Source organism: Nyctibius grandis, chromosome 3 (genome assembly GCF_013368605.1).
Source record: "Nyctibius grandis isolate bNycGra1 chromosome 3, bNycGra1.pri, whole genome shotgun sequence".
NCBI classification, from domain to species: Eukaryota; Metazoa; Chordata; class Aves; order Nyctibiiformes; family Nyctibiidae; genus Nyctibius; species Nyctibius grandis.
The window spans coordinates 4,878,803-4,890,667 of record NC_090660.1 but is presented as its reverse complement, the minus strand read 5'-3'; the positions used below and the strand labels follow the sequence as shown (position 1 = coordinate 4,890,667).

Here is an 11,865-nt window from a genome sequence, read left to right as displayed (position 1 = left end):
GTGGAGTCACCATCTCTGGATGTGTTTAAGAAAAGACTGAACATGGCGCTTAGTGCCGTGTTGTAGTTGACATGGTGGTGTCAGGGCAACGGTTGGACTCAATGATCCCAGAGGTCTCTTCCAACCTGGTTGATTCTGTGATTCTGTGATTCTCAATGCAAAAGAAGAGTAACTGTGGAGCCTTTGAAACAGAATGTACTGCAGCTCATTCTTTCACCTGAATGCACAGCTCAGAAGCAAGGGTAGACAGTCTTTGACTACACCAAGACTAGTTTTGTTAATTGTGGGTCGTTTGAGGTGTATATGCTGCACTGCAGAAACGCACAGGTTTGGCTTCCTTATAATAGCAATGAGAGGAGAAACTGCTCATCTCACTGTAGTTCATCCAGGCAGAGCAGCACACTACTCATCAATGATAACATGTCATGTTTTGGAAAGATCCCTGACCTGAAAAGGGCAAAAGACCTGCTGATTACCTACTGCTAACAAAATCAATGGGCCAGGACAGGACTGTGGGGTGTCTGTGATCTACTGCTTATATTCACAATTCGGTACAAATATGAACCTTTGGGGGAATATTTGCTGTGAGGAAAATCAGTTGAGGGGAAGCCACATTTTTGTTGGGCTCAAATTTGTAAATTGATTGTCAGAAATTCCTCCATCCTAATATAACATTTAACTGTGTGCATGAGGTCAGAGAAGCTGATGAGGCAGTTAAAGACTAACTCAGCCATGGGGTATGAGGTGGCAAGGATGAAAGAAGTTATTTGGAGATGAGTGTGCCTGCATTCATGTGTGCATGCACGTATACTCCTGCCCTTTCTCCCAATATGATTTCTCCCCTTTTTCATAATTGGATTAAAAATTATATTCTCCCACAGGAACTTTTAAATAATTTGGAAGGACGTGCTGCAAATTCATAAGGAAAAAAAAAATCCCAACCCTTGTTATTTCAAGTCAAAAAATGATTTTAAAAATCATTGCATGATACCACCAGGTACTTTGGATGTGGTCAGCCAATTCAGACAGATGTTGTATGATTGATTGTGTTGAACTACTTTCAAAATACTAGAGAGTTAACAATTTGTAAGTACACATTTACCCTCCTGGCAGGAGTTATATTCTGGCTGCATAAAGCAGTGATGATAACAGGTGTGGTGGGATTTTTTTTTTATTTGGGGGGAGGAACTGCTGCAGTATTAGCACTTTTTAAAAAGAATGGTCCTTGAGGAGGTAAAACATACAATGAAAAAATGTTTTCATTTGTTACTGAGGAGTCTTAATTCCTTTTGATTATTAAAGAGCAAGTAAATTAGAACGCAAATGTCTTAACTGAAAGCATATCTTTTGAAAATGACACAGTTGATGTCTCCTGTTTCTTTCTTTTGACTGAAGATACTAGTCAAATTTAACATAAACCAGTAAAATGTTGTAAAAAAAAGTGATGTTTCTCCTGAAAACTGTTGTCCGATTCTAACAAAGTCCTATCTGGAGTGGTATATTCAAAGTCAGTTTTTAATTCATGTTTTTCAATTTACCTTCCTAATAAAAAATTCTTTTCACTTAGAAAGAATCTGTAGTGAGCATTCAACTACGTAGTACTGCATTTTGCACCATCCCCAAAGTATCCATGATAAATAAATGAATCTCTCCAGTAACAATCCAATATTCCTTTTTCAAATGGTTATTAACTTTTCCTAGACCTTACTGGTTTTTTTTCTGGTTGTTTTTTCCTTCTTTTTTTTTTTTCTTTTTTTTTTTAACTTTTTTTCTTTCAGGTTAAGCACCAGCTTAATTAAAATTAAATTGCAATTATTTTTAATGGAGAACTGATTCTTTTGCAGAAGTGCAAACCCCACTGTGGATTCTTCTTGATTTAAAGGAAACTTCTGTTGTTATAGCTTGCACCTGTGATTCATATAGACAAATCTATATGAGCTTGATTTCCAGAAATACCCATTCCAATAGCTGAAATGGATCTGCTGTATTTTATCCATCAACTAGCCCTGGAGTTCCGATGGTTTATAAGATTTTCATCTCCTCTGTATTTACAGTGTATTGACTTCTTCCTTTTAAAGTCCATCAAAGTTTCAAAATAAATAGATGTTCAACCAAAGCCTTCCTCTTAAAGACGGAAGAATCTCATTTGACTGATACTCTGATTTCATTCATTCAGACTGCTACATTACTTTCTAGTGCAGTTACTCTTTTCAGCCTTGCTCTGGTGAGCATTTTGGTAATTCATTTGCTTTCTATACAGTACCTTACCTGAATTAGCAAATGTTCTTTCTCAAGTGCACCTGACCTGTGTGTTGGAATCACACTGGAAAAAGTATTCTGCTTTGATAGGGAAAGCTAATTTATTTTTAAGTACTGGGCTAATTTTTTCTCTGTCATATCCTCAATGAATATTACCGTTTCTCTTCAGTTATGCTAGGGAGTATAAAGAGTTTTTGCAAAGGAAACCTCTCTCATCTTTCTAACAGATCTCTCATGCCATAAGCTCGCTCCCTTGCTGGCATGTGAGCACAGCGTGTGAACACAGCACCACAGATGATGCATGGTTCATGCTCTGTATTAAGTTGAAAGGTGTGCAATAAATTCCTGTAGCCTACAGATTCATGTTAGAGGTGGCAAGCAACCGTTGAGAGTTCTTTAACATCTCATTGATGGTGCTTAACCATTTCAGTTCCTTGCTAAGCTGTAGCAGCTATTCAGTGCCATGGTCTAGTTGACATGGTGGTGTCAGGGCAATGGTTGGACTCGATGATCCCAGAGGTCTCTTCCAACCTGACTGATTCTGTGATTCTGTGATTCTGTGATACAGAGAGGGGTTAGCCCTGTGACAGGATTGGCACAAACAGAATTCTGGATGCATTTTTGCTGGGCCTGACTTAAACACTAGTTCAGTATCTCCTAAAAACTCTATGGTTTTTTTTAGTCTTCTCACCCTTCACGCAGCTCTTCTGTGCGATCCCACGTCCTCCCCACCTCTTGTCACTGCAATTCTAGGCAAAGAAATAGCCAGCTCCCTGAGTGCTGGCTCTGGCTCAGGAGTGGAAAAGGGAGAACTGACGGTGATGACTGGCCGCAAGCATAAACCCGGATGGCCATGACCAGGCCGAGCTGAGGGTCTGCCAACAATTACAGGATTAAAGGTAGATGGTTCCTGCTGGAAGCACGTAAAAGCACTTTATTTTCCCCTTTGAACCTTCTGTGAGTCAGAGTGAAACTCTGCCGTACGTATACAACTCTTCCAACTGTGTGAACTGAAGGAATTTGGCATTTCACAAGAGCGCTCAGCATTTTGGGGAAATGGATTATAAATGAGAGCAGTGAATTCTTATGCATACATTTTAAATGTAATACAAACTATTTTTGCCTCATTACAATGTTGTAATGATGGAGTCATGATTTTTCCAAGAAAAAAACAAGATCTGATTCTGCAGACCCTGGGGAATAAGCTTTTATAGTAAATTGGAAAAATAAAGCTGGATTTCACAATATTATGTTATATAATTATATCAGTTTAGTATAGTAAGTGTGATTTGCTTTTGTCTTTTGAAGGTAGCTATCGAGCAGTTTAATACTCTATTTGTCAGCAAATGAACATGTATTTCCAAGACAAACTCTAGATGAAATCTTAAAAAATGATAATGTGGAGTTTGACCTCCATAGTTAGTGCCTGATAAAATATAAGTAAATATGTTGTTTAAAGTATGCAGTAGACAAATACTTAGGCAGAAGACTTCAGATATCATGGTGATACTGTTTCCAAAGAATATTAGCATTTACTCATCATTCCTATCATTGCTGCTGTTATTTTATATTAACAATTCTTTAATTATGTGAATGCCAGTAGGGTAAATTCACAAAAAGGGAAATCACTTTACATATAACTTAGTGGGATAACAATGTCTAGAACCTATTTTAAAGAAACCATGACAGACATCTTTCATTCAGCAGTCTACCACAACAGGAAATGACTTCCTCTAATATGCAATGAAATAAATAAAGGTCAGATGGTTCATTTGTCTGCATTTACTTTGCACAGTTCTACCAGTAAAACAGGATGTTTTCTATTAACATTGCTCCAGGTTTCCTGGTAACAATAGCACCAAAATAAGGACCAGTGAAATTCACTCCTCCTGCATAAAGCCCTATGCCTAGAATCTGCGAAGCAAAAAGCTGAAGTAAGATGTGGAAGCTGCTAAATTTAGGTGTAAGCACCAGGCTGTGATCCACACAAGCTTACAGGACTTAGGTACACAGCTTCCACTGAAGCTCAAAGGAGGTGAGCACCTTTGTTCTTAAAGCTTTTTTGAAAATTCTAGCCCTGTAAGATGTAACAGCGTCCCATTATTTGCTTAGGGACAGTATGTATATATACATGTGTATGAATAGTGCCTTGGGTATTCAAAATCTATGTGAGTGAAAAGAAGAGCATAGAGCATTCAGCTTCTCAACTGTGAAGAAGCAGCAGCCTTGCTGAGCCATGCTGCTTATGTGACAGGCTACTGGATCTTCCTCATAGACCACACTTGACTCGTGCCCTTAAGGGATCTTCAGCTCAGCCAGAAAGACAAGGGGCTGTGAGTTAATTGTTGGCAAACTTTGAACCGTGTGGGGTTCAAGCGGAAGGAAGGGCTTTAAGTCAGCCGCCTGTGCACTGAATGTGCCGCCTGACTGGAATGCGGTTTTTGTTGAGGTATGTTTTCTTTGGCCATTTTTTTCCTGAAGTGTGCAATTACAAAAATTAAAATATTTACATCATTACAAATGAAATTTCAGTGTCAGCTTTTTCTGTCATAAAATGGAATATCCCTATGTGCAACAGGTGAATTATTTTCCTTGGGGATCAGATACAAAACTGTTTTCAATACAGAGAACAATAAACTGATTACTACAGCTATATACTTTCTGATCCAGAAGTTTCCCCATCTTCAGCGGTGATGCTTGTCCCATAGCTCCCATATCAGCTGTGTGCCAGGCTTCACAGTAGTTGCTAACCAGTCGGATCCCATTTGCAGTTGAGCCATGCCATATTACTTTTTGAGGCCTGAAAGGTAATGTTAAGAAGTTATTTCCTGAAAAGTTTCTTTTTTGATTTATTCAACTGCACACCTGTGTGGTGACCTGTATTTCGTCTTTCCTTCTGCTTGAAGCAAACAGTGGGTTAGGGACAGATGAAGATAGAAAGAAGAGGAAGGAGAACACAACCTGATATCCCATTCATGGGCTATCAGAAATGGAAAAGAAGGATGGAATAAGGAAAGGGAGAAATTTTTATCATATTTGTAGTAGCCCAAGATGCTGCTGCTTGTACTATCTGGTAAAAATAAATGTCATGTAAAACTTATAAATGGCAATGTAAACTCACCAAGATGGATCGGTCATGACGTTCCTCCCATCAAAGGAGTATATTGGAACATGAATGTTGAATTGTCCACCGTTTCCATTAAATATAGATTCCCAGTTATTGAAAAGTGTTTCTCCCTGTTAAAATTTCAAAGCCACTTTTACGAACAGAACAAATCCAAAATCCATGTCATACCTGACTTTTATAGACTGATCTATACATCTAAAATCTTATCTGTATGTAAGACCACTTAGGATTCCAGCTTTCACATCAGTTTCTGCATGATGCTCCTGAGCAAACTTGTCTCATTTATCATCTCTATGCTAATAGCTCTCTGAGCCATGCCTTTGCCTCACAGTTGCATCTCCGCTCTGTTATCACTCCAAATATTCAGCTTGATCACCTCCATTTCCACTGTCCTTTTCCTCCTATCTGTCTAAGGAGTTGTTTGAAAAATTGCTTATAACTACTGTAGCTCTAGAGAAAATATATAGATAATTTGTATCGGTCACAATTTTGTGAAAAGTGTTGCAAATGTTCAAGGCAAAGGCTTTGCATCGGGCTACCTCTCAAACTGCTTTGGAATTTTTCCAGTCAAAGTTGAAACAATATTGTCTTTACAAATTTGTCTCCAAGGCTCTGTATTTGCACGCACTTCAGAGTAGCATCCGTTCAGCATGTTCCAAGCATCATGTGTTATTCCTGTAGGTTTCTTTGGCCGTTTGTTCTGTGAGACAGCCAATGCTACAGAGACGTGGTTTGTTTTCCTCAGTTTTAGAGCATGTCTGTTTATGTGAGACCACAAAATGACTCATGCTGTAGACTCTCCTCTCAGTTTTGTTGGGGTAAATCCAGCATCACTCCTAAGTGCAGAATTTGCCTTTATCTTTAGAAATGAGAAAAATAGGCATTCTAGCCTACTACACTCTGTAATTATACTAGAAGGTAGAACATAGCTATCTTTGAGAAATGAGGATGCACTTCCCCTGCTGATACAAAAAAATATCCAGAAAGCTGAACATCAAGTGTTGCTTTGTCAGCAGTCTGCTCGAAGTAGGCTGTTCTCATAGCTTTATTTCTACCATTAGCCTTAGGATTTGGAACGGGCTGCCCAGGGAGGTGGTGGAGTCACCATCTCTGGATGTGTTTAAGAAAAGACTGGACATGGCACTTAGTGCCATGGTCTAGTTGACAGGGTGGTGTCAGGGCAATGGTTGGACTCGATGATCCCAGAGGCCTCTTCCAGCCTGATTGATTCTGTGATTCTGTGATATTGAAACAAGCAACCCTTGAAAATGCAAAGGAAATGTGAGACAGTCTGTAACTTTCTACTTTATCACTGCTTTTTTGTTTCTTGAACCTATCTCCGAAATGTGAAGCAAAGCTGCTTCTTGATAAAATGCAGTTTGGGTTGAAACTGTCTGCTTTTTCCATTTTCCAAGATTTTGGGGCACCTACAGCCTATCCTAATAAAACAAGTACTAGGCACTCATTTTTACCTTAAGATTGACTATTGGTAGATGGTATCGGTCTGTTTTTCTGACAACTGTGGCCAAATCTTGCAAATGTGATGAGAGGAAAGCTCTATAGGTAGATGTCAAACCTGCTAGTTGGGCCTGTTGAAAGCACTGAAAATCTGCTCGCACGTCACCAGAAAATGGCAAGTTTAAAGCCACCAGATGCAGCTGGAGAAAAAGAGAAGAAAAGCCACCGTTTTTTTTTAAAGTTTATAACACTAGGAAGACATATATTTGAAACAAACTAGACCCCCTCTCCTTCTGCCAGCACAAGAACTACCTTCCATACCAGATACGAAAGTTATTTGCTGCCATAACATTACATTTCTTAAAGCTATGAGACCCATAGCAGAAATACTTATTTATTTTTTTAACATTAAAGAAACCATGAAGATTATATACTCCTAAAAACCAGAATTATTTTAAAAGCAGCTAATATTTTAAAGCAGAATTCTTGGAGTTATCACACAAACAAAATCCCAAATCCTACAAGCATGGAAATAAGTAATAAGAAGTGACCATGTACCATTTAAGAATTCACTGTTATCAAATACAAGAAGTAGCATGTTTAAGTCAAACCGTACAGATGCAAGAATTAATCCACTTTTTTTTTTTTTTTTTATTTTTTCAGGTTTTTGGGGGTTTGTTTTTAGATATAACTCAGTTACCTTGCTTTTTTTCTCTAAATATTTTAGAGCATTTTAAATGAAGGCTTAGGTTCTAAAGTATCTATCTAAAACAAGCAGCGCTATGAAGATAGAAAATATTCTAATCAATATTTTAATCATTTAATTGTAACACTATTTTTAACTTAAAAATTACTATGTGTTGTAGGTACAATCACTAGGTAAAGAGATATTCCTAACTCAGAATCAGGATTTTTTTTTTCTTTGAGGTGGGAAAGGGGCTAGGATGATGAAAACAGATCTGGAGGAAACAATTTAAAATTGTCTCTGAGATGTCTACACCAGTTAAAGAAGCATATTTGTAAATTTCTAAAATAAAATCTGTGAATTTGAAGAGGAAATATCACAAATCTGCCTCAAGATGCCATGTTTCAAACCACAGTTATGCAGTTGCAATGCAGATCTCATACTTACTGCTGGTTTTCCGTTGTTCATATTTGATATTGGGCTCAGTGCTGGAAGAGACTGAAATCCCTGTTATTTTAACACATGCAAACAGAGACGTTAAACGTTACTCAGATCAGAATTTTAGACATTCAATAATTTTCTAAGTGAAGCAAACATTGAACACTGGAGAATCTGAAACTGTCCCGCTTCTGAAAAATAAACCCAAACCGTGTAGCCAGAATACTTTATCTACATATCCTCAGTTTGGTGTGTCACATAAATACATGTTTGAAAGCTGTCCTGACAAGTGTTGCTTTGCTAGACCCAAGCATACCCATTCCACAGTGCTCTGCCAGAGCTGGTGTCAGCACCAAATTACACCTGGAGTCCTGCATGGAAGCAGCCTGCTCTTGGCAGGAGCAGAAGACCAGTTCAGGAAAATTAAAACTGAAAGGGTAAGGAGGATGTGGAAGCAGCAAAGCAGTGGGAATATTTCTCAAGGCCTGGGTAATTCCCTCTCCTAAGCACTGGGCGTGTAGAGACCAGAAAGTCGATGATCTTCAGAGCCGTTCCAGGAACAGCAAAATTTTCTTCTCTAGTTGTGGTAAGTATGAGTAACAAGCCACTGAGTGTACCAGTTGGGAAACTCCTGTGGTGTCAGCTGGAGGCTACAGACAATTTCTTATAACATGAGGTCTAGACATTTCTCAGTGTGATAAGTGCACTTCTCTCTGACCTACTCTAATATATTTTTTTTATTTCTTTCTGGCCATCTTCCTTCTCCCTGTGCCTCCCTGGCACTCTCTTGTCCTTTCATTATCTCAGTGGTCAGGTCAATTAATCTGTCATCAACGAGACTCTTCTCTATCCCCTTCGTCACTTCTTGGTTTTCATCCCCCTGCGATTTTTCAGGACAGACAGCATGTTCACATGCGGGTTGGTACGATAACTTGCAGAATAGTCAAAGATGAAACAATATTGTCTTTACAAATTTGTCTCCAAGGCTCTGTATTTGCAGAACAGGGTCAGGTACAAACTAACAATTGAAGCTTTACAATAGACCCTCAGCACGCTGTGGGATAAGCTACATGTAGGTGATGATGCACCCTGAATAAAGGACTATAATCTTTTAAAGAAAACCTGCTTTTCAGAAACACTTTTCTGAGTTTCTTTGAAAGGGACCAGGGCTTGATATGACTGACTTCAGTGTTGCAAAACAGAATACTGTTTGTTTGGCTTTTTTTTTTTTGTAGGCAGCCTGCTTTGTTCTGCTTTTTGTAGATGCTGCTTTGTCTCTGTAGCGTTTGGAGTCTCAGAAGATGATGGAAACATGACTGGCCAGTGGGAATCAATTTGCAAGCTTACGTAGTGGTAGGATGCTTAGTTTGAATTGACAAGTCTCAGTGGAAAATCATGTTGTGCAGGGATCTGCCTGCAACTTCTGCCAAGTGTATCACCTTTTTTTTGCACATTTAGACTCAGTTTTTCACAGTCCAATATTTTGTACTTACATGGCTTGATATGGCTGGAGGAGGAAGGCTGTCAGCAGGGATGGGAATTAGCTCACCAAGCTGAAAGAACCCCAAAAGAAAAGCAAACAAAACTGTATCACTAGGAGCTTCTGAACTAAAAAAAGGAATCTTTGCACCCATACTTCTCCACCCCTGTAAAAAATATCTGCAACAACTCCATTTTGAGTAAGGGAGTTGGAAAGGATTAGGACATAGTGCAGTAGTACCTGCAATTTTCTCCATCCATTTCGAACACGGATGAAAACCTCACTGGTTTCACTCAGATAGATTAGTGTACCTTCTGCTACCAAATGAACTTTTTCCAACATACCCTCAATGTTTTGGAATGTCGTAACCTGTCAAGTAGGAAAATGAAACACGCTTCATCAGACACACAAAACATTTTGCAGGTTAAATTGTTCAATTGAAGTCTCATTTGAACACACAAATGTCAAGGCTTCTTCTGCAGAAAATGCTCATAAAGTCAGTTTTACATCACTTCATACAAAAATCTTCAGTAACATAAATATCTTGCTACTTTGGCATACAAGCGTCATCATTCTGTGGGCTGTAGTAGATCTACACCATTAGTTAATTTTGCACAGAGTGAAGATCATTGCACCTCTACAGTTTATCATATCAGATAAAAATGGTAGAGTTCAAAAGAGATTTGATAAGGCTTATAAATATCACACACAATTCTAGATACACTTGCTTCTACTATATTTTCTTAGTGTTGCTGTGATCTCTTTTCTTTAAGGGTGTTTTCTTCCATCGCTTTCGTTATGTTTCCAGATGCCGCTAGTTTACACAGCAAGTATTTTTCAATTTCTCTTTTATAGATCATCAAGAGGCTTAAACGGATGTCTGTCAGATATGGACATTGCACTTATTACCTCTGTCTTTCTACAATCTGTTTGATAATTGCGGGTAGTGTAAAACCAGGGTCAAGTTTCTTGAGAGTGTCATTTCTTGACACTTGAGTGTAATTTCTTTCTCATTTCTTCAGTGTCAGAATGCATGTTAATGCTTTACGAATCATGCAGACCCTACTATAGATTTGCATATTGTTTTTTAATATTGGTTTTGACCTCAGTGGGCTTGGATCTCTTATGTAGGACAGTAGCTCCCAGCCTGTAACAACAGTCCTCTACCTTGGGGCACCGGTCTTTGAACATCTATTTCTCCCCTGATCTGTAATCATTGTCAGGTCCTGAATTTCTATGAGGAAAGGCAGTTAGCAGAGGTATGACACTATGGTGGGAAGGCATTAATAAACTCACACTCAGATTCTTGTTAGTTCATTTGATATGATGTAGATGATCTGAAAGTCTGCTTCTATATTAGAGCATTCTCAAATGATTGCTAAACATATCCAGTGAATTTGCTTTTCTATCATAATGTGAGAATGTGGAAAAGGAAAAAATTGCAATGAACTCCCTCTGCTAGCTTGAATATTTCTTTTTTTTCAGAAACTACAAATATTTAATTTAAAAATTAACAAGACAGAAGCCTTAGCTGTCATTTTTACTGCATGGATATCTGGGATACAATTCTGAATTGACTCATGCAGTAAGAAAAGGAAACAATTAAATTTGTATGTATTTTCTGGCACAACAATTTTTAGATTTGCTAGGGAAATCTACAGTTTTCTTCATAGAATCAAATGACCTATATTACTAGGTTTTAATCCAGTAATGTAAAGTGTTTGTTTCATGGAAACTGGGCATTCAGTAGTTATTCTAGTATCTCAGCATGTTAAATTGCCACACTTTTTCAGAGATATTGCTTTGAACATGGAATATCCACCTTTCCATTACTTTAGCATGCCATCAATCTTTGCACTTGTTTGAATAAGCCGTTACTAAGAAGGCAATGGACAGAGTTCTCCTCTTGTCACTTCTCTCAGCTATATGGATTCTTTGCTGAAAAATTATGAGGTTCAGAAAACATTCTAATAAATAAAAACACAGGATGGAGCTTTCCTTCCTCTCTCAGTGCTACCAATGACCACCAACAGATTTGAAGCAAGATTTTAATGGCAAACTTCCTTATTTTGCTGTCTTACCAGATTCCTGGTTGCAGGTGGCCCTGGCTCTCCAGGAGGACCTGGTGGCCCAGGCATTGCGGCTGCTAAAATAAAACAAGCATACAATATATGTTGAAGGTCATCTTTTTTTGAGAGTGAAGGTGAGTAACATAAAGCAAGGACTTAGTGGTGCTGTCTAGGAGTAGTGGGAGCTTTAAATAGCCATAGGCCTTACACAGTCAAGTTTGGAATAGCTGTGTTCAAGCTAACTACAGAAAATGCATTCTAAGGATTTTTTAAAAAGCGTTGGTGAAACTTAGTCTTTTCTCTGTTATTTGGGAGATTTATGTCAACAGACTGCAATCTGTTGTAGATA

The 11,865-nt window shown here is 38.3% G+C and overlaps 1 protein-coding gene across 3 annotated transcripts in view; it reads right to left on the bottom strand.

Annotated features, from left to right (window-relative positions):
• Positions 1-3,166: 3,166 nt before the first annotated feature.
• The window catches only part of COL15A1 (collagen type XV alpha 1 chain), a 144,293-nt gene continuing 135,594 nt past the window's right edge, over positions 3,167-11,865 (bottom strand). For 2 of the 3 annotated variants that reach the window (XM_068396726.1, XM_068396729.1), the window contains 7 exons: positions 11,529-11,593; positions 9,688-9,816; positions 9,461-9,520; positions 7,977-8,036; positions 6,859-7,044; positions 5,381-5,496; positions 3,167-5,059 (listed from right to left, as the gene is read on the bottom strand). In XM_068396726.1, coding sequence (XP_068252827.1) covers positions 4,843-5,059; positions 5,381-5,496; positions 6,859-7,044; positions 7,977-8,036; positions 9,461-9,520; positions 9,688-9,816; positions 11,529-11,593 — 833 coding nt within the window. In that variant the 3' untranslated portion in view covers positions 3,167-4,842. The remainder of the gene's footprint in view (positions 5,060-5,380; positions 5,497-6,858; positions 7,045-7,976; positions 8,037-9,460; positions 9,521-9,687; positions 9,817-11,528; positions 11,594-11,865) is intronic. The other variant, XM_068396727.1, reaches the window with a different exon arrangement.